Here is a 26397-nt window from a genome sequence, read left to right on the forward strand (position 1 = left end):
GATAAAAAGGGGAGGCATCCAGTGTGTCTCCCCAAGTTTCAGCTTGAACTGCTCAGTAGCACAGACTGAGATGGGGAACACTGTAGAAGGAGTACCTGTATGTATCTACCCTCCCATACCCCCCATGGTTGGGGTTGGGGGGGGCAGAAGTGAATGAACTGAAAAGGAGAAGGTTAGTTTTAGATCTGTTGAAATTGAAACCCCTGAGAGATGTCTAGACTGAAATGTTGAATAGGAAGTTAGATATAAGAAGGTATGGCTAGAGCGCAAATGAAAAGCGTAGTAATTGGGAGTCATTACCATTTAGATGAAATTTGAAGCCTTGAGAGGAAGTGAACTCACCTGGGGAGAGACATAGAATGGGCAGGAGAAAAGAGGGCTGCATTCTGAGGAAATGCAACATTTAAATGTTAAGTAAATGAAAGAGAAAAAACAAAACAAAAACAGAAAGGCCTTGAAAAATGGGAAATCCAGGAAAATGTGATGCCAAAGAATGAGAGTATTTCAAGAAGGTAAGATGTGATGAGAAATCAGTAAGACGTAGACTGAAAAAAGGCCATTGCATGTAGCAGCAGCAGTTTTTGGCTGCCAGAGGTTGATTGTTGTGTTTGTCTATTCAGTATCAACAAGTTCTAGTTGGCAAGCAGGCCCTTGAATTTTGTTGCAGCCTTTGGGCTGTCTCTCTTGGTTCTGGTTTAGGTGTGAGACTTTTGACTTCTCAGTCAATAGGACATGAGTAGGTAGAGATATTTGGATTAAATCCTGACCTACTACTGTTGGCAAATGTCAGGAGAATTAATCCTACTATCACTCATCTACCTGTAGCTCTTGATCTGGAATATTCTCTCTGACACTTTATGAGTACTTGACAGTATAAGCATATACACATCAATACCAGTTATAAGCCATAACAACATACTGAACCAACCCAAAGTTTCTACCTACAATATCATTTTAGTTTTCTCTTCACTAGTTTTGCCCAACCCTATCACTTGATTCAGGCATTTTTTTTTTTTTTTCTGTAAGGGAACACTAATCAAGGAGTTTCACACATAAATAATCAGAGGTTATAACAGCTACCAGGAGATCATATTATCTTGCAGTTTGAAGCTTGGTGTGAAGTACATGGATGAGGTTAGGATGAGCAGAGGTTAGGCCATAGGGGGTGACTGGAGTGGTAGGAGGGCTTTTTTCTCCTTTTATTTCTTGCTCCATGGTCTGTACCAGTTTCTCCCCTACATACCTCCCTGCATTTAGAGTGCCTGGGCTTGAGAGCTCCTTTTTTTTTTTGTTTCCAGACATGCTGCTGCAGCTCTTCAGAGTAGCCCTTGGTGCTTTTGGTAACTTCTGCACTCAGCAACTCCTCCTACAATGGTACAGAGAAGGACAGTGATTTGGATTTCTGTATCCAAGAGAGCTATAACATATCAAAATTTATGGGATGCAGCTAAAGTAGTATTCAGGGGGAAATTTTATAGCTTTAAATACCTATATCTGAAATACAGAAATGCCTAACATCAGTAACCTAAGCTTCCATCTTTAGAAACTAGAAAAAAGAAGAAGCTAAATGGAAAACAAGTAGGAAAAAATGACTAAAGAAAATTAGAGCAGAAATCAATGAAAAACAGACAAAAAACAATAAAGAAGATCAATTAAACAAAAGCTGATTCCTTAAAAAGCTCAATAAAATTGACATTCTTTTAACTGCCTAACTATGAACAAAAGAGATAGTATGAATTACCAAAGTCAGAAATGAAAGAAGGGACTGCACTGCTTACCATGTAGAAATTAAAAGGATTAGAAGGAAATATCCTGAACAGCTTCAGCCTACAAATTAAGACAATTGAGATGAGATGGGTAAATTCCTAGAAAGACAGAATTGTCAAAACTGACTCAAGAAGAAATTAAAATTCTGAATAGACCTATAACAGGTCCATTGAATTAGTAATTTAAAAACCTTCCCACAAAGAAGAGTCAAAGCCCAGATGGCTTTACTGGTGAATCTTATCAAATAGATAAATTAGAAAAGATATCAATCTTTCATAAACTCATCCTCAAGACACAGGAAGAAGAAACACTTTCTAGCTCATTCTATGAGGCCATCTTTACCCTAATACCAATGCTAGGCAAAGACATCACAAGAAAAAACAAGCTAGCAAGAGAAAACTGTAGACTAATATCCCTAATGAACATGTATTCAAAAATCCTTTACAAAATATTATCAAACCAAATCCAGCAATATACAAAAAGGATTATAAAGTAGCCATGTGGGTTTTATCACAGGAATGCAGATTGGTTTAAATGTGAAAATCAATTAATGTTATGCATGAAGTTAATAGAATACAGGACCAAAAAAAAAAACCCACATGATCATCTCAGTAGACACAGAAAAAGCATTTGACAAAATGAAACATGCATTCATGACTAGAAAATCTCAACTGACTAGAAATATAAGGGAATTTCTACAAACAGATAACCAGCAACCATCAAAAACCCACATAACATACACTGTACTTAATGTTGAAAGACTGAATGCTTTTCCTCTAAGGTCAGGAAGGCTAGGATGTCTTCCATTGTCACCACTTCTATCAATATTATATTGATATATAATGTGTGCTAAGCCTGTGTGATAGGAAAGGAACGGAAGGGAAAAATCAAAGGCATCCAGATTGGAAAGGGAAATGTCTTTATTCCTAGATGACAAAAGACATGTACAATTTTTGCAATGCAAAGTATAAAACACAGCTGTTAGAAAGTAAAGACAGACATCAGTAAATGGAGACATTCCATATTCATGGATCAGAAGGTTCAATATGATTAAGATGTCAATTCTTTCTCAATCTATAAACTTAATACAATTCCTGTCAAAATTTAGTACACTTTCTGGGAGAAATAGAGAAGCTGAAATACAGTGGATCTAGAATTGCCAAAACAATTTTGAAAAAGAACAACAAAATTACAGAACTTATACTATCTGATTTCAAAACTTACCATAAAACCATAGTAATCAAAATGTGTGCTATTTATACAAGGATAGGCACATAAATTAATGAAACTACATTGAGAATAACGAAATAAACCCTTGCGTTTATGGTCAGTGGCTTTTTAAGAAACGTGCCAACACAATTCAATGAAGAAAGGGTAATCTTTAAACAAATGGTACTGTAATGACTGGATAGTCACATGCAAGAAAATGAACTTCAACACTTGCCACACACTGTTCATAAGAATTAAGGTGTGTCATAGACCTATATTTAAGATCTAAAACTAAAAAATTTCTCAAATAAAATATAGGATAAAAACTTTATCATCTTGCAGTAGGCAGAGAGTTCACATGTGACACCCAAAAGCATAATTCATAAAAGACAAAAATTGAGAAGACGGATTTAATCAAAATTTAAAATGTTTGTGCTTTAAATATATCACTAAGTATGTGAAAAGGTAAGCCACAGACTGAGAAATATTTGCACATCACGTATTTGATAGACTTGTATCCAAAATGTATGAAGACCTTTGACAATTCAATAATAGGACAGAAGCAACCCAATTAAGGTAAAAAAGATCTGAATAGTAATTTCCTCAAAGAAAATAAACAAATGGCTGATTAACACATGAAAAGATGTTCAACAATGTACATTAAAATTATAATAAGATACCATTTTACACTCACTAGAATGGCTATAATAAAAATTTCATACAATAGCAAGTATTGGCAGAGATGTGGAAAATTTGGAACATCATACATTGTTTGTTGGAATGTATAATGGAAGACAATTTGGCAGTTTCTCAAAAAGATAAATATTAAGTCAACAGACAACCTGGCAATTTCTGTCCTAGGAATCTACCCAAAAGAAATGCAACCATATGAAAAAAAAAAAAAAAAAAAAAAAAAAAAGAAATGCAACCATATGTTCAGCAACAACGTGTACGTGAATGTTCTGAGTAGCATTTTTCATAATAGCTAAAAACTGGAATAATTTAAATGTCTATCAACTGGTGAATGGATTTTAAAAATGTGGTATATTCTGTATTCATACAATGGAATACTATTTACAGTCAAAAGAAATCAACTGCTCATACACGCTGCCACATTGATGAACCTCAAAACATTATGGTTAGTAGAAGAAGCCTGATGCAGAAGATTACATGATGTATGATTCCATTTATCTGAAATGTTCAGAAACGGCTAGTTCATAGAAACAGAAAATAGATTGATAGTTGCCTAGAGCTGGGGATAGGAATAGGAATTAACTCTAAATAGGCACAAGGGAAGTTTTAGTGTTGATTAAAATGTTCCAGAATACAATGTGGTGATAATTGCACAACTCTAGAAATTTACTTTAAAAAATCATTGAATAGTACACTTACAAGGGTAACTTTTGTGTTACGTAAGTTATACCTTTGGAAATAAAGCTTGAAAAAAATATGTATCTTGTCCTTAGTAGTAGGAAGAACTGTGACAGCATACTTCTCTGAGATTCTGGGCTCTGAATGTAGTAATTAATCCTCCCACCTATTTCCCACTGCTACTTAGTATTGGTCAGTTATATCCTTTGTTACTTACATTGCATTAAGAAAACAGAAAACTTGGTCTACTATTAGGCTGTATAAAAGAATAATAGTTTCCCTTACCTTTATCCGAACCCACAAATGGACACCTGAGGAGCTGGGATCCTCTTTCCCCTATTACAATGGGTATACAAAAATAATGTTTAAATTTGCAATGTACAAATATGCTGTCTTTAAGAGATGACTATTTAAACTGATAAAGATGTGAATACAATTTTATGTGTATTACTTAGTTACTATAATTACTTTTGTATCAGTAAGGCAGTGAATTATTAATCATACAGTTATTAATCAACATTTATGGAGCCTAGATATTATAATGGCTTTGTAATGACAGCTTACCTTGATGAATAGAATATGGGTAATAGACCTGTGACTCATCCAAATCATTCATTTAACCATTAATTATAGATTGAAACATCTCTAGCATTCGTTAGTATAACATGAATAGAATGTCTCAGAATAATACAGATGCCATTTTGAACGAGCACAGAAGTCATGATTTATTATTGATCTAATTAATCTTAAGTTTAATTTGATTCTATATCAAATTCTTTTTCTTGCAGGCGTATCTCATTAGCTAGTCCTCGTCAACTTTTTAAAGCTTCTAATATGACCCAGCGATGGCAACACAGGGAGATTTCAAATTTTGAGTACTTGATGTTTCTCAACACAATAGCAGGTAATTTAAGCTCACATGTTGATGTATTTCAAATGATAAATTATTAATAGTGATATGATTAGATTATTTTGAGTATTTGTATAAATAGAGTCATTCCATGTAAAGCTAAAGGCATAAGCAAGCATACAAAGATGGGAAGAAATGCAGTATAGCTAAAGAACAATTAATGGTATAGTATGTGTGTGTGTGTGTTTTTGCGTGTACATAAAATATATATTCATAAAGGTATAATGAAAAAGAACTAGAAAGGTACTTGGAGACATTATGCAAGATTTTTTTGTCAGTTTGAGGAATTGGCAGTCAACTTACAGGGAAACGTTTGAAAGTTTTTGAACAAATGAGTAATATCAGAACTGTATGAAAAGTTGGAAGCAGTATGAAGGATAAATTATGGTGTAGAGAATCTAGGTAGAGAGCAGAAGTTAGGAAGCAATTACATATAAAAAGTAATGAGGGCCTGCATTAGAGAGGTGACAATAGGAATTAAAACAAAGGATTAGATAACACAAGAATTGGACTTCCCTGGTGGCGCAGTGGTTGAGAATCTGCCTGCCAGTGCACGGGACACGGGTTCGATCCCTGGTCCTGGAAGATCCCACATGCCACGGAGCAACTAAGCCCATGTGCCACAACTACTGAGCCTGTGCTCTAGAGCCCATGAGCCACAACTACTGAGGCTACGTGCCGCAACTACTGAAGCCCACCCGCTTAGAGCCTGTGCTCCACAACAAGAGAAGCCACCGCAATGAGAAGCCCACACACCACACAGAGTAGCGCCCGTTCACCACAACTAGAGAAAGTTTGTGCGCAGCAACAAAGACCCAATGCAGCCAAAAATAAATAAATTAATTAAACAAACAAAAAAAGATAACACAAGAATTTACAAGGTACAAACCATTTGCCATGCAGCCGACTGAATGTTGGGATTAAATGAGAAAGATGTGTCAGAAAAGACTTCCAGGCTTCTGCTCTAAATCATGAGGAAAATGGTGGTGCAATTAAAGGGAGAAGTCAAAAAATTGATCTAGAGAAAGATGAATTTACTGTGATAGCAAGACATCCAAGATAAGATATCAAAAAGAATTGTTGGAGTATAGGTTAAGTGAGGGTATTTGGAGCTTAGAGATAGGACATTGGATTTCATCTGCATAGAGAGGAAATCACCAAGAGAGAGAGTTGAGATTACCAAGCCAGGTGATATAGAAAGCAGTGAGGTAAGGTCTGGGGAATGCACTTGAGCATAACAAAAAGAAAGAGGGAAAGTTATTAAAGAAGAGAAGAGAATGACTGACCCCAGAGTTTATAGACTTAGTAGGAGGAGAACTAAGGTGAAGCAAATGTCTTGAGATACAAGGGGAAAGGGAGAAAGGCCTTGGCCACTGTATTAGATGTGGTGGAGAGGTAAGGGAGAATTAAGAGTGAGTACAGGCCATGCCTTTGGCTTTAACATCTCAGGACTTACGGATTACTTTATAGGGGTTTGTTTTCTTTCTTTTTTTTTTTTTAAATATTTATTTTATTTATTTGGTTGTGCCAGGTCTTAGTTGCGGCAGGCTGGCTCCTTAGTTGTGGCATGAGAACCCTTAGTTGCAGCATGCATATGGGATCTAATTCCCTGACCAGGGATCAAACCCAGGCCCCCTGCATTGGGAGTGCTGAGTCTTATCCACTATGCCACCAGGGAAGTCCCTAGGGGTTTATTTGCAAAACAAGCAAAATAGTTTGATTATAAGGACTGAATGGTTCGAGATTAAACGAGAATATTAGATGTAGATTACAGTTTTCTTGTGTAATAGTAAAGAGAGGGTGAGTTAAGGCAGTGGAGAGTAACTATGAAAGAGGAAGAGAGAGGAAAAGTAACAATTCACATTATGAGGGAGACCTGTTCAAGAGCTCAGGTGGAAGAATCATACCTCCCAGAGAATACAGACACTGTTGGAAAAGTGGAGAAGAAAGGGCATAGTACGAAGAATTGGAATTTCAGGGCTTACACTGAAAAAGTCTAAGATTCATCAGTTAGGAAGATAGTCATCTGAGGGTCCATTGAGGGAAAGGAATAAAGAAGGTTTGGACAGTTATGTGGAATTTAGTAGGGATTGTATAACTAGAGACTGAAAGGATTTTTAAGTAATAATGAGAGACAGGAAACTTATGTAACAAGTTTAAATGGGCATCTTTTGTACACGATAAATCAGTTAACACCTAAATTGAATGCAGTGTAATAATTATGGACAGCATTTATGAAATGGTCTACTCTCAAATAACTTCTAGTGTGCTTATAGTGTCTTTTAAATATATCCCCTGTATATTCTCTTTAAAGAATAGAATCAATAATTTGTTTTGGATGGTTTTTACGTACACTAGAGGCTGGGGTGGAGTCTCATGTTATTTAATATTTCTTTTACAGTGTTATCTGTGATACGTATAGGTTTTCATGATATCTGACACATTTCCCAAAAGACAGTCACTAGGCATTCAGTAACTAAATATTGAGTTTAACTTACTTAATAAAAGTCTGTTTACAGTGAGCAGGTGCGTACTCTTTTTCTCGTAGATACAATAAACTTGATTATTTAAGCAGATAGGCTAAGAAGAGGATTTTACTGTTTACTAACATCTCAATCAGGAAAATGTGAGAGAATGGAGACATCAAAATAGACTGTTTTTTGCTGTTTAAGTTTGGTTATTTTTTTCTGGGAGAAGTTAAAATTGACAGAAATATGTAATGACATAAATACTTCTGAATTAAAATTGTCCTAGTTATTCATGTTTCCTAGGACTATTGCCAGGTCAATCAAGGAAGAACTCTGTTACTCTAATAGACCTCAAGCCCATGATGAATACAGTGAAATAAAATGTTAAAAGCATCAAATCAGGTTGTAGTCCTTGCTCTGCTCCGTCCAATCGGGGAACTATTTACCCTCTGCTCCCAGGTCTCTCAGGCAGCCACTCTCATGGGCACATGCCCAGAAGCTGCTCCTGCCCCACGCTCCCTCCCTCTGCCTTTCACTTCCCAGCTGCCAAGATCTTGGAAGCTTTGAAGCTCAGCAGAAAAGGCAAATTCATTGAGAACAGTCTGTAAAGTGTCAAGCAATATCCAGATATTACCGGCACTATGCCTGTCCCCTGCCTGAACCTGGGATTCTTCCACGGAGTGAGTGGTCCTGGGTCCTACATTGGCATTGCTCATTTGGCTGATGAAGACATATTGACAAAGTTGTTGGTTATTCCCTTTTGCATTCTCACTAGCAATGCAAAAGAGGGACTGTTTCTCCACACTCTTGCCAACAGAGTATATTGTCAAGCTTTTGAACGGTTGCTAATCTGGTACCACAGGACTGCCTGCTTGCTGAGACCCCCTGTAAAAGCTCCATACACCCTGGTATTGAGCTTTCCGAGGAGGTAACAGTATTCAGAGAGGGTCTTGGTGCTCCGACTGGGTGTCAGGCCTGTGCCTCTGAGGTGGGAGAGCCGAGTTCAGGACATTGGTCCACCAGAGACATCCCAGCTCCATGTGATACCAAACGGTGAAAGCTCTCCCAGAGATCTCCATCTCAAAGCTAAGACCCAGCTCCACTCAACAACCAGCAAGCTACAGTGCTGGACACTCTAAGCCAAACAACTAGCAAGACAGGAATACAACCCCACCCATTAGCAGAGAGGCTGTCTAAAATCATAAGGTCACAGACACCCCAAAACACACCACCAGTTGGGGTCCTGCCCACCAGAAAGACAGGATTCAGCCTCATCCACCAGAACATAGGCACTAGTCCCTTCCACCAGGAAGCCTACACAACCCACTGAACCAACCTTAGCCATTGGGAGCACACACCAAAAACAACGGGAGCTACGAACCTGCAGCCTGCAAAAAGGAGACCCCAAGCACAGTAAGTTAAGCAAAATAAGAAGACAGAGGAACACACAGCAGATGAAGGAGCAAGGTAAAAACCCACCAGGGCAAACAAATGAAGAGGAAATAAACAGTCTACCTGAAAAAGAATTCAGAGTAATGATAGTAAAGATGACCCAAAATCGTAGAAGTAGAATGGAGAAAATACAAGAAACGTTTAACAAGGACCTAGAAGAACTAAAGAGCAAACAGACAATGATGAACAGCACAATAAATGAAATTAAAAATTCTCTACAAGGAAACAATAGCAGAATAACTGAGGCAGAAGAACGGATAAGTGATGTAGAAGATAAAATAGTGGAAATAACTACTGCAGAGCAGAATAAAGAAAAAAGAATGAAAAGAATTGAGAGAGTCTTAGAGACCTCTGGGACAACATTAAACATACCAACATTCGAACTATAGGGGTCCTGGAAGAAAAAGAGAAAAAGGAAGGGACTGAGAAAATATTTGAAGAGATATTTGAAGTTAAAAACTTCCTAATATGGGAAAAGAAATAGTCAATCAAGTCCAGGAAGCGCAGAGACTCCCATACAGGATAAATCCAAGGAGAAACACGCCAAGACACACATTAATCAAACTATCAAAAATTAAATACAAAGAAAAAATATTATAATTGGCAAGGGAAAAACAACAAGTAATATACAAGGGAATCACCATAAGGTTAACAGCTGATCTTTCAGCAGAAACTCTGCAGCCACAAGGGAGTGGCAAGACATATGTAAAGTAATGAAAGAGAAAAACCTACAACCAAGATTACTCTACACAGCAAGGATCTCATTCAGATTCAACGGAGAAATTAAAACCTTTACAGACAAGCAAAAGCTAAGAGAATTCAGCACCACCAAGCCAGCTTTACAGTAAAAGCTAAAGGAACTTCTCTAGGCAGAAAACACAAGAGAAGGAAAAGACCTACAATAACAAACCCAAAACAATTAAGAAAATGGTAATAGGAGCCTACATATCGATAATTACCTTAAATGTAAATGGATTAAATGCTCCCACCAAAAGACATAGACTGGCTGAATGGATACAAAAATAAGGCCCGTATATATGCTGCCTACAAGAGACCCACTTCATACCTAGGGACACATAAAGACTGAAAGTGAGGGGATGGAAAAAGATATTCCATTTAAATGGAAATCAAAAGAAAGCTGGAGGGCTTCCCTGGTGGCGCAGTGGTTGGGAGTCCGCCTGCCGATGCAGGGGACGCGGGTTCGTGCCCCGGTCTGGGAGGATCCCGCATGCCGCGGGGCGGCTGGGCCCGTGGGCCGTGGCCGCTGGGCCTGCGCGTCCGGAGCCTGTCCTCCGCAACGGGAGAGGCCACAACAGTGAGAGGCCCGCGTAACGCATAAAAAAAAAAAAAAAAAAAAAAGAAAGCTGGAGTAGCAATTCTCATATCAGACAATATAGACTTTAAAATAAAGACTATTACAAGAGACAGAGAAGGACACTGCATAACGATCAAGGGATCAATCCAAGAAGATATAACAATTGTAAATATTTATCCACCCAACATAGGAGCACCTCAATACATAAGGCAAATGCTAACAGCCATAAAAGGGAAATCGACAATAACAAAATGATAGTAGGGGACTTGAACACCCCACTTTCACCAATGGACAGATCATCCAAAATGAAAATAAATAAGGAAACACAAGCATTAAATGATACATGAAACAAGATGGAGTTAATTGATATTTATAGGACATTCCATCAAAAAACAACAGAATACACTTTCTTCTCAAGTGCTTGTGGAACATTCTCCAGGATAGATCATATCTCGGGTCACAGATCAAGCCTTGGTAAACTTAAGAAGATTGAAATCATATCACATATCTTTTCCAACCACAATACTATGAGACTAGATATCAATTATAGGAAAAAATCTGTAAAAATTACCAACACACTAAACAATACACTACTTAATAACCAAGAGATCACTGAAGAAATCAAAGAGGAAATCAAAATATACCTAGAAACAAGTGACAAAGAAAACACGACAGCCCAAAACCTATGGGATGTAGCAAAAGCAGTTCTAAGAGGTAAGTTTATAGCAATAAAATCCTACCTCAAGAAACAAACATCTTAAATAAACAACCTTAACCTTACACCTAAAGCAATTAGAGAAAGAAGAACATAAAAACCCCAAAGATAGCAGAAGGAAAGAAATCATAAAGATCAGATCAGAAATAAATGAAAAAGAAAAGAATGAAACAATAACAGATCAATTAAAAGCTGGTTCTTTGAGAAGATAAACAAATTGATAAACCATTAGCCAGATGCATCAAGAAAAAAATGGAGAAGACTCAAATCAATAGAATTAGAAATGATAAAGGAGAAGTAGCAACTGGCACTGCAGAAATACAAAAGAACATGAGAGATCTCACCTCATATAGGTGCCATTTTATTGGCACCTATATGCCAATAAAATGGACAACCTGGAAGAAATGGACAAATTCATAGAAAAGCACAACCTTCCAAGACTGAATGAGGAAGAAATAGAAAACATAAACAGACCAATCACAAGCACTGAAATTGAGACTGTGATTAAAAATCTTCCAACAAACAAAAGCCCAGGACTAGATGGCTTCACAGGCGAATTCTATCAAACATTTAGAGAAGAGCTTACACCTATCCTTCTCAAACTCTTCCAATATAGCAGAGGGAGGAACATTCCCAAATTCATTCTACGAGGCCACCATAATCCTGATACCAAAACCAGACTAAGGTGTCACACAGAAAGAAAACTACAGGCCAGTATCACTGATGATCATAGATGCAAAAATTTCCAACAAAATACTAGCAAACAGAATGCAACAGCACGTTAAAAGGATCATACACCATGATCAAGTGGGATTTATCCCAGGAATGCAAGGATTCTTCAATATGCACAAGTCAATCAGTGTGATAAACCACAATAATAAATTGAAGGAGAAAAACCATATGATCATCACAATAGATGCAGAAAAAGCTTTTGACAAAATTCAATAGCCATTTATGATAAACTCCCTCCAGAAGATAGGCGTGGAGGGAACTTACCTCAACATAATAAAGCCCGTATATGACAAACCCACAGCCAACATCATTCTCAATGGTGAAAAACTGAAACCATTTCCTCTAAGATCAGGAACAAGACAGGGTTGTCGACTGTCACCACTATTATTCAACATAGTTTTGGAAATCTTATCCACATCAGTCAGAGAAGAAAAATAAATAAAAGGAATACAAATTGGAAAAGAAGTAAAGCTGTCACTGTTTCCAGATGACATAATACTACACATAGAGAATTCTAAAGATGCTGTCAGAAAACTACTAGAGCTAATAAATAAATTTGGTAAAGTAGCAGGCTCAAAATTAATGCACATAAATCTCTTGCATTCCTATACCCTAATGATGAAAAAATCTGAAAGGGAAATTAAGGAAACACTCCCATTTGCCATTGCAACAAAAAGAATAAAATACCTAGGAATAAACCTACCTAAGGAGACCAAAGACATGTATGCAGAAAACTATAAGACATTGATGAAAGAAATTAAAGATGATACAAACAGATGGAGAGATATACCATGTTCTTGGATTGGAAGAGTCAACATTGTGAAAATGACTATAGTACCCAAAGCAATCTACAGATTCAGTGCAATCCCTATCAAACTACCAATGTCATTTTTCACAGAACTAGAACAAAAAATTTCACAACTTGTATGGAAACACAAAATACCACGAATTGCCAAAGCAAACCTTGAGAAAGAAAAACAGAGCTGGAGGAATCAGGCTCCCTGACTTCAGACTATACTACAAAGCTACAATAATCAGGACAGTATGGTCCTGGCACAAAACCAGAAATACAGATCAATGGAGCAGGATAGAAAGCCCAGAGTTAAACACACCCACATATGGTCACCTTATCTTTCATAAAGGAAGCAAGAATATACAATGGAGAAAAGACAGCCTCTTCAATAAGTGGTGCTGGGAAAACTGGACAGCTACATGTAAAAGAAATTAGAACACTCCCTAACACCATACACAAAAATAAACTCAAAATGGATTAAAGACCTAAATGTAAGACCGGACACTATAAAACTCTTAGAGGAAAACATAGTAAGAACACTCTTTGACATAAATCACAGCAAGATCTTTTTTGATCCACCTCTTAGAGTGATGGAAATAAAAAGAAAAATAAGCAAATGGGACCTGATGAAACTTAAAAGCTTTTGCACAGCAAAGAAAACCATAAACAAGATGAAAAGACAACCCCCAGAATGGGAGAAAATATTTGCAAATGAAGCAACTGACAAGGGATTAATCTCCAAAATTTACAAGCAGGTCATGCAGCTCAATATCAAAAAAACAAACAACCTAATCCAAAAATGGGTAGAAAACCTAGATAGACATTTCTCCAAGGAAGATATCCTGATTGCCAACAAACACATGAAAGGATGCTCAACATCACTAATCATTAGAGAAATCCAAATCAAAACTACAATGAGGTGTCACCTCACACCAGTCAGAATGGCCATCATCCAAAAATCTACAAACAATAAATGCTGGAAAGGGTGTGGAGAAAAGGGAACTCTCTAGCACTGTTGGTGGGAATGTAAATTGATACAGCCACTATGGAGAACAATATGGAAGTTCCTTAAAAAAGTAAAAGTAGAGCTACCATACGATGCAGCAATCCCACTACTGGACATGTACCCTGAGAAAACCATAATTCAAAAAGAGTCATGCACCACAATGTTCATTGCAGCTCTATTTACAATAGCCAGGACATGGAAGCAACCTAAGTGTCCATCGACAGATGAATGGATAAAGAAGATGTGCCCCATATATACAATGGAATATTACTCAGCCATAAAAAGAAACGAAATTGAGTTATTTGTAGTGAGGTGGCTGGACCCAAGGTCTGTCATACAGAGTGAAGTACGTCAGAAAGAGAAAAACCAATACCGTATGCTAACATATATGGAATCTGAAAAAAAAAAAAGGTTCTGAAGAACCTAGGGGCAGGACAGGAATGAAGACGCAGACGTATAGAATGGACTTGAGGACATGGGCAGGTGGAAAGCTAAGCTGGAACGAAGTGAGAGAGTGGCGTGGACATATATACCAAAGGTGAAATAGATGGCTATTGGGAAGCAGCCGCATAGCCCAGGGAGATCAGCTCGGTGCTTTGTGACCACATAGAGGGGTGGGATTGGGAGGGTGGGAGGGAGACGCAAGAGGGAGGAGATATGGAGATATATGTATATGTATAGCTTATTCACTTTGTTATAAAGCAGAAACTAACACACGATTGTAAAGCAAATATACTCCAATAAAGATGTTTAAAAAAAAAAACAAACATCCAATCATAAGGGAGGCTTAGATACCAAGAATTTGTGTTGAGAGCTACTGTAATACTCAGCTGTATATTGATTTGATATCCGTATATATTTGAGAACAGGAAAAGAATGGAGATGGTAGAATACACTGTAAGAAAGGAATTCAACCAGTATTAATATCCTTGTTTGCCTTGTAATTTAGCCATAAGAGTCTGTTCACATTAAATCTAAGTAAAAATAGGTTTTAGACTAGTAAAATCGTGGAGTCAATGCCAACATTTTTACTCCAGAAACAATGATGTCATCTACCGTGCTGCCTCCCAAAGGGGTGATATCCAGAAAACTGCTGTTTCTACATGGATGGGCACCTCATTCTTTGTTTTATTCATATTTTTAGTAGACCTGAATGTGTCGTTGAATGTCATTAGTTTAGAAGAAGCATAGAAGAGTATGTGGCAGCATTTGGGAATGGAGTAAGCAACATCTATGATGCTGTGCATTATGTTCAAAGGAGCACAGAATTTGAAAGCTGTCACAGAAATTTCAGAGTTATTAAGAGCAACCTGGTCATTTTACAGTTGACTGTGAATGCCCATAGGGGTGAAGTCACTTGAACTTGGTTGATCAGTTGATTGGTTGGTTGGTTAATTAATGGCAAAGAAAGGATTCTGGTTTTGAAAAACTCTATGAGATTGCAAATTGTTTTTTGAATTCTTAATGAAGATTATTTTATTTGGTGCAGGCTTTCAACTAATAAAAAATAGTTGTGTAATTTATAAGATGTGGGTACAGAGTATGTGAATTTGAATGTAGTTCAACCATTAGTAGTTGCATGATTTGGGGCAAGTTACATAAACTTTTGTGCCTCGGTTTTTTTATCTGTAAAACGAGGGTGATACCAATTTCATAGGGTTATTGTGAGAATTAAATGAAATCGTGAATGGATAGCACTGGAAACAATGTCTGGCACTCAAAAATTGTTGTTCTTGCTACATTTAGTATATTCCTGAATGTTTATCATTTCGTTCTTTTAAATTAAGAATGACTTTTTTTTCCTCTTCCAGGACGGAGTTACAATGACTTAAATCAGTACCCAGTGTTTCCCTGGGTCATTACTAATTATGAATCAGAAGAACTGGATCTTACTTTGCCAAGTAACTTCAGAGATTTGTCCAAGGTAATTTCTTAGTAATCATCTGAAATATCACTATCTTGAATATAAAAATATTCAAGTGATTATCTTTATTTTCACATCATATTTTAAAAATATTTTTAATATTATTATAACTTTAATATATTTGTCCTTTAAATGTATTTTCATTACTCTCAAATTTAAATTAGAAAAATTTAATATACATGGTAACCTTGATGACAGTTAAAAATATTAAGAGTTATATTTTTTTCTTCATATACATTTAAGAAGATATTATTCCCAAATATCACCTTCTTCTAAGGGTGTCAGTACTTGATAAAAGATACGAAGAAGAAGTTTGCACATGGAAACTTCTCACCAGCTCTCTTGTAAAAAGAGAAGTAACCCCACACTGTTCTGTGTCTCCTAAGTGATTTTCCTCTACCTTTTGCCCTTCTCTGAGCCATTCCTCACTACAACAGAATGGATCCTCTTTAAATGTAATTTTTTTTTTTTTTTTTTTTTTTTTTGCGGTACGCGGGCCTCTCACTGCTGTGGCCCCTCCCGTCCCGGAGCACAGGCTCTGGACGCGCAGGCTCAGCGGCCATGGCTCACGGGCCCAGCCGCTCCGCGGCATGTGGGATCTTCCCGGACCGGGGCATGAACCCGTGTCCCCTGCATCGGCAGGCGGACTCTCAACCGCTGTGCCACCAGGGAAGCCCTAAATGTAATTTTGAATTCCATAAATTCAGTGCTTAAACCTTTCTTGACTTATCACTGCATGCAGAATGAATCTTTCCCAACTCCACAGTTTGCTTTCTCTGCCTTGAACGTTCATCTCCCTGCTCTGTGAGTGGCTGACTGTCTCAGTCCTTTAGGAACAACACGTCTTTATAGAGACCATTACTGATTCCTTCCTTCCTCTCTTTCTTTCAGAGCACCTAAAATATCATGCATTTTTACATATCTTTCTACCTACTTGTTTTGGTTCTTCTTGTGTGCTCCACTAAAGTTCATAAAGATAGAGTTCTCGTTTACCATTATTTCTCCCTTGCCTAGTATAGGACCTGCCATTCAATAAATGTGTTAAATGAATTAAATAATAAAATATACATTTCTCCCAAGTTCTAAAAACTTAATTTTAACTGTGTTAAAGTTAATCAGTCTGTTTTTAATTTTAAAATGTGAAACATGTAAATAACAAAAATTACCTCTAATTTACCGCATATCAATAAGGAACAGTTACGTTTTATGCACACACACACACACACACACACACGCACACACAGGTTTTTCTATAAGTATATTCTCATATCATCAGGTATTCTTTAAGAATTTTCCTTTTCTGTCCTGAATTATCAACAAACAGAATATCCTGAACCCTTTTTCACTTTTAAAGGAGAGTTTTCATTTTCAAAAGAAAGCCCTGTTTGCACATTAACGATCAGATATGGGATTAATGTGTAGAATATATAGAGAACTCCTAAAACTCAACAACAAAAACCGAACAACCTGATTCAAAAACGGGGGAAGAATTTGAATAGACAGTTCTCCAAAGAAGTTATACAAATGGCCAATAAGCAGATGAAAAGGTGTTCAGCATTACTAATTGTTAGGAAAATGTATATCAAAACCAAATGAGATGCCACTTCACAGCCAGTAGGATGGCTTTAATTAAAAAATAAATAAATAATCATAAAATAACAAATATTGGTGAGGATGTGGAGAAATTAGAGCCCTTGTGCACTGCTGGTGGCACTGTAAAATGGTGAAGCTGACATGGAAAAAAGTATGACAGTTCCTTCAAAATAAAAAATAGAATTACCCTAAGATCCAGCTATTCTACTTTTGAATATATACCCAAGAGAAATAAAAGCAGAGACTCGAAGAGGTATTTGTATACCAATTTTAATATTTATAGTAGTATTATTTACAATAACCAAAAGATGGAAGCAATCCAAGTATCCACTGATGGGTAAATGGATAAACAGAATGTGGTACATATATACAGTGGAATATTGTTCAGCCTTAAAGAGGAAGGAACCTCTGACACATGCTACAATATGGATGAACCTTGAAGACTTTATGCTAAGTGAAATAAGCCATTCACAAAAGGACAAACACTGTATGATTTCACTCATGTGAGGTATTTAGAGTAGTCAAATTCATAGAGACAGAAAGTAGAATGGTGGTTGCCGGGGCCTGGCCGGGGGGAGGGAGAAATGAAGACTTTAATGGGTATAGAGTCTCAGTTTTGCAAGATGAAACAAGTTCTGAAAATGGAAGGTGGTGATGGTTGGCCAACAACCTGAATGTAATGCCACTGAACTTACACTTAAAAGTGGTTAAAATGGTAAGGTTCATGTTATATATATTTTATAACAATTAAAAAACAAAAACAATACAAAAGGCCAGTAAGGGGAGAAAAAGAGGTAATTAGTAAACTAGACACAAAATAGAGGTTTGAAAAAGCGCCTGCATGCTTCTGCTTTTACTTTTCTTTGATCACCTTGAGAAAAACATGCCCAGGTTAACTAGCTGGAGGGTCAGGACTGACACCTGGAGGATGGCTGAGCTGTGTGAGCTGAGGCCATCCTACACGAGCCAGCCCTCAGCTGACCATGAACATATGAGCAAGCACAGCCAAGAGCAGCCAACTGTGGCCCAGATCAGCAGAATTTCCCAGGTGACCCATTGACTATGGGAAATAATAAATGGATAAATGATTTTGGTTTTTTTTTTTTTAAAGGAAAGCCTTACTTACATTTAGGTATTGTACTTGTTCTAAGACCCTGTAGTATTTCACTGGAATCTGTAGAGCTCTCTTGTCTAATAAATGAGGACTGTATTAGTTTGACTTGTGTAGTGAGCCATGCAGTAGGTCAATAGTAAAAACTGGACAGCTTTTTAATTCTCAGACTATTATATCCTACTATCCTTTTTTGAATTTTGTGTAAGTGAAATTAAAGATCTCATTTTTCATTAAATTGTTAAAATGTAAAATTTGCCTCACAAAATAAATATATAACCTTTCTAGACATCTAGAAGAATTGCCTTTTTTTGTTTAAGCCGAGTCCTTCAGTTTGGACTTCTGTTTAAGCACATAACTTATTAAGATGTTTTGTGCTCTAGAGGACTTTTTGCAGGCTCTTTCAGATGCAGTGAGTAGTTGGATGGATTGTGGACAAGGTGCATGTTTATGTCTTGATGGAACAGTAGCAATGGTGATAAGTGGGAGGCTATTTGGATTTTTCTGCTGCGGCTGTATTTCTCTCTTCTGCCATCACTGTACCTGAACAAGAACTCCCATAACCCTATCACCTCGTCTTACTACTTCCTTGCCAAAAGCCTCCGTTCTCTGACCTTCATCTTTGTTCTCTATTCCACTAAAAATCTTACATGACCAGAAGAAATCCTTCAAAACAATTTTTTTAAAGTAGGTCCTATGAATTTTTTCATTATGAGAATCCGATGAAATAGTATCAGCAAAATGCTGTTATTATTTGCCAAGTAAACAGAATCTTTTATTCAAATTGAATCTTATTTGTATGTTGCAGCTGTTTCTAAGGAACTTGCCAAATAGTTTTGCTAGGTGTGTAAAACACTGTTTTAATTCATGTCTTTATAACTTATCTTCTGTATGTGATAAATAAGGTTATTTTTATGCCCCACTAGACAAGCAATAGAAATTTTGCTTTTTTTATTTTATTAGATTAAAAGTAAAAAGGGGCTCAAAAGCCAAAGCAAAAGAGTTATTTTCATTATTCTCTATCTATAAATGTCCATATCCACTATACAAAGACATAAAAATATCACTTTTGTGATTTAGTGTGTTTAATTGTAGTAGTATCCATTTTTATATTATAAGAGATTTTATAAGAGATTTTATATTTTATATTATAAGAGATATTATAAGAGTTGTATTTTGTGCTGAGGAAGGAAAATTTATAAAGAGTGTTTTCAACACTAGCTGAACAGCACTTAATTGGCTAGCCAACAGTAGTACAATTATCAGAGCTGGGAAGAAGTAGGGAGCTCTAATACTCAACCACATAACCTACAGCATCTCCTTTCCTATAAAGCAGCAGTAGTTCAAATGCTACAAAAGTCATTCAAGTTCATGAAAATGGAATTCTGCTACTACTAATTGTTTTCATTAAATATTCATGGAACTAAGTGAGTTTGGAATTAACTGAATTATTTTAAGTGAAATAAGCATATCAGGTATTTGAAAGTTGTACTTTCCATGTATAACATTGTTTACTTTATAAAATGTGTCTCATTCCTATTGGTATTAAAATCTGCCTAATGTTTACAGTATGATTCCATTTTGAAATATCTGTTTATATACATATTTTCAGGAATGCATCACATACATAAAATGAGCTATATCTGTATGAAAAACGATTATAATAGAATTATATTGAAGTTTGTCCCATAGTATACATTTAGCAAACATTACTATTTGTTTAAATAAACTTGTGAAATCAAAGGAAACGTGTGCAAAGCTTAATTTAAAATATAAACAGAGCTTACCCTCCTTCTTAAGATAGTATAGCCTGACTAGCTTTAAAATGCATTGAATTATTTATGTGTGTTTATGTCCATTTAATTTCCCCAAAGCTGGTTTTCAGAGGACTTTTAGTAGCATTGATACAATTTTATTTGGTAATCTCTTCCATGTTGCACAGGGAATTCTCTTTTTGAAGCTGAATTAATGTAATCAACACCCTTTCTTCTGTATTATGTTTCTGATCATTCTCTTCAAAAAGAAAGTCTAAATGGGGCAGTGCAAAAAAAATGTCTAGTCTGAAAATCACAATGAAAATTTAATATTTCCTTGTATTGAGAAACTCCTCATTTAACATAATGGTTTAATTTATTCCTTTAAAGCTGAAAAAAGTAGAGATCAGTTTTGAAGTTGATTTTTTTTCTCCACCTTCCCTGTTGTTTCATCACTAGTCTGAAATTCTGACTGATGAGAAGACAGATCTAACCATGCATAAACTTTGAAGTGACATTAATCCATATTTTACAAATACACACTGATTTTTATATTTGGCAGTCTCCTTGGAAGAGATAAGAACATTTTTTTTGTCTTTTCTTTATAAGAAGTTATAATTAGGACAAGAATATATTTACAAAGTGTCATACCATAAAAACAAATTATGATGGCTGAGTGTTTCAGTACCAGGACTTCCTTGGGTTAGTAAGATTTTTTTGTGCTATTGTGATTTATTTATTTATTTTTTTCCTTAGTAGGAGATTAGTTGTGTAAGCCAGTTTTCTAAGTGAGAAAAATCAAGATAATCAGGTACAATCATTTCTGTTCTAATTGATCAACAGTTATTTTGGAATATTTAATGTATATACCTGGATACCTATTCCAAAAAACAAGTATGTTGTTAGATTGAAATGGAACCATCCATTTCCAAGTGAAATCTTGCAAATGAAAACTCAGCTGTAAATTTCAGAAGGTAGGAACATCTCACTTTATTACTGTTAACTAATGTTTATTAAGGACTTAGTATATGCCGGGCTCTTATTTAAGAATATCACATGTGTTAATTCTTTTAACCCTCACAAAGGCCTTCTAAGATTGGTAACGTTATTATTGTCTTGACAGGGGCAGAAATTGAGGCACCATGGGGTTAAGCAAGTTGTACAAAGTCACACAGCTAGTGGATAGAACCAGAATTTAAACACTATGCAGTTCACAAGTAGCATTTTAAAAAAGGAATGGAATAGTATAGCATTACATTAAAAAAAGAAAGTAATGTGCATCATGTATGAATCTTCTGCATAACGGGTGTGTGTGCATGTGCGTGTGCATGTGCGTGTGTGTGTGTGTTTGTGTGTGTGTTGGGTTATGATTTGAAGTGACAGATTTCTTACTATGAGTTTTGGCCCAGAAACCTTGAGAAACGCTGCAGTATGCTATACTGCTTTGTACGTTTGGCATCAATTGCTACGTCTGTTTTGATGTTATTTCATCAAGTTGCTTTTCACCTCTCATGCTGAAATGCATGGTAAGAGACAACCAGCATTCCATTGCTTGAAAAAGGAAAGCTTTTCCCAATTGCCTACTCCTGGTGTGTTTGTCCCAGGTTATGCCCCAAGCTTTTTTGACTAAGCCTGTTTTATGAAAAAGCTGAATGTTTGCTTAAATCTAGAGAATACCTGATGTTACTACTCGAGCATTCATTTGTGTTTCTCATTTATTGATTGTTCATTGAGTAATAGTGTGTGCGAGGGACTCTTAGTTTCTGGAGATTAGATAAAATAAAATCTTCTAAGTTACTATTTTAGTAAAAAATAACTGAAGATTGGGGGGAAAAAGCAGGACTGGCCAACGTATAATCAAGTATTTAATATTTATTAGAGCTCACATTCTTAAAGTGAAGGAAAATACTGAAAGAAAGAGTTCAAGGTAGAGGGAAAAGAAAAATCATGCATTTTTCAACTGTAGAGTGCAAGCACAATGTGAGCTGTTATTTTGTTTAAGAATCAAGAAAAGTAAACGTTAGGGGAAAATGACCCTACACCACTATCTCCTAATTCGTACCTTGCAGTGTAGAAATTTGAGGAAAGTTTACTATTATCAGATCTTCAAACTGTATTTTAAATTTTGGTCCAGGTCCCAGTTAATCATAGGTTTTTGTTTGTTTGTTTTAAACCTATCTTACAATGTTGTACCATCCACACTCTGTTAAACTAGCAGCTTTCATTGCTCTAGTCTGGATCAAAATTCTGAGATAACTGAAGAGAACTGAATGACAAGGCTGTTCTGAATTTATTTACTGATTGATGAGTTGCTATTGTTTGTCCTTGTATTTATTGTGTTTTCTCTCTCTCTCTCTCTTTGTTTAAAGCAAAAGTAGATGATTTCCACCACCACCCCACCCCGCCTCCTGTCTCCTTTTTATCTCCTACCATTTGGTTGTGTGTTTTTATATGTGAGATATTTCTCCTAACACACACATTTAATATACAGCATTCATCTTGACCTGGAATTGACTACCGACATTTAACTGTTGTTGATCAGACAGCACTTCTTTATCTCTTTAAGTTTTAAGTGCTGTTTCTGACGAATGCCAGTCCTTTTAGTAGGCTCTGTAACAGATATACTGGGAATCAGTATACCATCTAGATGTCACAGAGGGAAAAGAACACTCTTTTGGCAGAGGGGGGGGGCAATATTGTTTTAAAATGATAGGGGTTATAGCTTTTACTTTGTTTTTCTATTTATTGGGCTTCAGTCAAAACCAAAGGAATTCAAAGTTAAAAAAATAAAACAACGTTATTGTATTATAACAGTAAATAGTGGATCTTAAAGTATTTAAATAAAACATAATGGCAGAGAAAGAAATTTAGAATTACCCCACATCTGGCTATTTTTTATTGGCTGACAAAATATATTAAAAATATTTTAATCTTGGCATCAAATATACTGTTATATGCCACATGGATCTTAGGGATTTTGATATAAATTACATTCCCTGGCCTTGGGGCGTTTATAGTCCAGTCAGCAAAAAAATGATATTGGGAAAGGTTAGAATCTTTTTGTAGGATTGTGAGGGAAGCCCTAGTAGGTGCCTTTAACAAACATTTTGTATAAGCGCCCTTCTTTAATCCCTTCAACAACACTGTAAGGAATGTGTTATTATCTTTATTTTACACATAATGAAACTAAGATGTAGTGAAGTTAAGAAACTCTCTAAGGTCATACATTTTCCAAGTGTTCAGGCTATGAGTTGATCTCAGATCTGTCCCTATCACTGAACTGGTAGACTTTAGATATAACCAGAAGAATAGTTTACATTGAATACTTGCATTTATACTTCTTTCCAATATGCAACTACTTTTACCTTCATCTTGGCAAAAGACTAGAGGTTTACTTTTTGGAGAAATTGTACTGGAGAAGTTTCTGATTTGAGAACAACAAAAACAGCAGAGGGAGAGTTGAAGGGTAAGGAATGGAAAACAGGAGGATTAACAGAAAGCTTTAAGAACTGAATGGTGAAGGCCCCCAGACCCCTTTTGCTGTCATGCTATCGGAACTCCGACAGCCAGGCTTGTACCAGCCCCACCCTGTAAGACAGAAAATTGTGTTACTCTTTGGACATACTGACTGGCTCAAGAGAAAAGACCTGAAAAGTACCGACATTTAAGGATCCTACTTGGAGCCCACCTGATTTCTCTTCAGTGAAGTCTACCCGTTCACATGCTGCTTATTAAAAGTGTACTTCAGTGTACTTCAGTCAGCTCTTTCGTGCCTCATTCTTAAAAATGAAGGTAGCAGACATTTAAAGACAGCCTTCAGTGTGAAGGACAACAGAGACTAAATGGAATAGAAAAATAAAAGAAACCAGAAGAAACAAAGACAATTTAAGAAGCAGAAGAAGCCTTAAAAACAAAGCAAGAATAAATACCCTCACAGAGAAAAACTATTACATTAATAGAAAAAGAAAATGATTTTATAGAAAGTAGAGTGTAAGTGCAGATGTTTTCTAAAAGGAACATCCAAAATGAAAGGGGAAATAGCCTGGAAAGATAAAATTCAAGAACCAGAGTAGGAAATTTTTGTATTTAGATAGACTTGTGTCAGCCTGCCTCCATTTATTAGAAGGGACCTTTAGCAAAGTACTTAATTTGGGGGATCCTATATAGCAAACTGCTTTTTATGTAGTATTTGTATAATACTGAAGAAAATTTTTCATGGGTACACTGACCTTTTAAAACTTTAAATTATTACATGTTCAATATGATAATATTTTGTTTAAAATATGGCTGTGCAACTTTTTCCTCACAATTTAAAATTAAGTTTAGCAAAATGTGAACATACACACACAGGGCAATATATTGTGGTGTGTTTAGAGGATTTGCTGAAGTTTTGTTTTTAAATTAGGAAAACAATCTATTGGTTTTGTATGAGTATTCTTTTTAATTTGTATTTTTAAAGTATTAGCACTCTGTATAGCAGATTTGTTTTTTTACTGGAAGTTACCTTCTAGTGGAAGTTTTTATATGACTGTAACAGAGGTTAAGCCTACACTTAGTTTAAGCAGCCTTCAGTGACATTGTTTCTCTAACATTAGTCAGAAAATGATAAAGTGAAGTAACTGAAATGGATTGTGGTTAATATTACTGTCAGGGAGATGAATAATCTTGACATGTACCAGCAACACACTGCCAGTCCAATAATCCTTCTCAAAGTTAAGTATTTATTCTCAAATCATCCTAAGTTACTGTGGTGTGGAGTGATCATTTATTATTATTTATAAATGAACTGTTTTATTTACATAGCATTACCAGTTTTATCCCATAGTACTTCCTGTTTTCTTAGTTTAGTGCTGGGTGTACTAACTTGGGTAGATCCTGAGTAAGGAACATGTACTTAGCCATAAATTCACATAAAAATTGTTTTCGAAACACCTAGAAAAATTTTTTTTAAGTTGAATAAGCTGTGGTATTATACTTCTGATTTCAGGCTGGAGTATTTTTTTCTAAGAGAGTAAATATAGTAGGAAGACATTTTAAAAACCTATATACATTTGGAGCTTTCTTTGTATCTTTGTGTCAACTTCTCATTCTTATATTTCCCTGTGATAGTCAAAACTTATTTTATGTGAATGTGTAATAGTCTGCTTTTTATAGTGGGTAAGTAGTAACGTATCTTTTAGTCACATGTCCACATTCCTGTCCAAATCTTTATTCTCCAAGTCCATTTATTAGAATAAGCACATTTTTCAACATAAACAAAGGTTTATAGTACCCTGTTTATATTGAATAAATGTTTTTATTCAAATAATTGATTATTAAACATTTTCTGGGTACCTTTTGTAGACATTGTTCTGAGAACTGTGAGAAACAAAGGTGAATGAAATAGTCCCTACTTTTAGAGTTTTACAACCAAATGAATGTTATGTAGGAACCATTTATACAAGAATAGTTTTATATCTGTGTGACTGTGACACATTTCTATGTGACTGTGAAACATCTTATTTCTGCGTGACTTAACTTTAGACTGTCCCACTTTCAGAAAAGGAGTTTTTAAAAAAACTGTGAGTTCATGATTTATAACGTCAACCAGCAAATGATTGGAAAATCTGAGTGCTACCTTGCTGAAATACGGGCAAGGTGATTAGAAGACATTCATAGCATTCAGAATTGTTGTATCATTTACAACTCCACTGTTTAATGCCCTTTATAAACTTGAGGTATCATCCTCTTTAGGCCATCTTTCCAGGATTCTGTTCTAGGACCTGATTTGTTTGACAGTTTCACCAATATTACAAATTGATCATACAGCTTGCATTGCAGTAATTAAAATATAAAGTTTTAAATCATTTTTCAGAATGAAATACTCATGTAAAATATTTAGTGACATACAAAGAAAAAATGTGACATCTTACATTTAGGCTTAGAAATATACAATATTAAAAAAAAACAGGAAGAAGAGAGGATGAAGATAAGTCGGAGTTCGAAATATAAATGTCAGTAGTCTTATTGGTGGAAAGGAAGATAAAGATGTAGCAGTTGTTTTCAACCTATAGCCTCAGGTCACTTGAAGGTGGGACTATGGGTTTACCGCAGGAGGCCTGTGAATTCACGTCTACGTGTATATATTTGGAGCCTGTCTTACTGGAAAAACTTAAAGCTGCTGATGTACATTATTTAGTTGACTACATGCTTATTATTACCTAACAGTGATTTGACTTTTCTAAAAACAAATTGTGTCAAACATAATTATTATTACCCTCTTCTACTGTTGCTGCTG

The 26397-nt window shown here is 35.9% G+C and overlaps 1 protein-coding gene across 3 annotated transcripts in view; it reads left to right on the plus strand.

Annotated features, from left to right (window-relative positions):
• Positions 1–26397, plus strand: part of LRBA (LPS responsive beige-like anchor protein) — a 753999-nt gene that overhangs the window by 540453 nt on the left and 187149 nt on the right. For all 3 annotated transcript variants that reach the window (XM_032633582.1, XM_032633583.1, XM_032633584.1), the window contains 2 exons: positions 5136–5251; positions 15550–15662. In XM_032633582.1, coding sequence (XP_032489473.1) covers positions 5136–5251; positions 15550–15662 — 229 coding nt within the window. The remainder of the gene's footprint in view (positions 1–5135; positions 5252–15549; positions 15663–26397) is intronic.

Source organism: Phocoena sinus, chromosome 5, assembly GCF_008692025.1.
Source record: "Phocoena sinus isolate mPhoSin1 chromosome 5, mPhoSin1.pri, whole genome shotgun sequence".
Classification (NCBI taxonomy): domain Eukaryota; kingdom Metazoa; phylum Chordata; class Mammalia; order Artiodactyla; family Phocoenidae; genus Phocoena; species Phocoena sinus.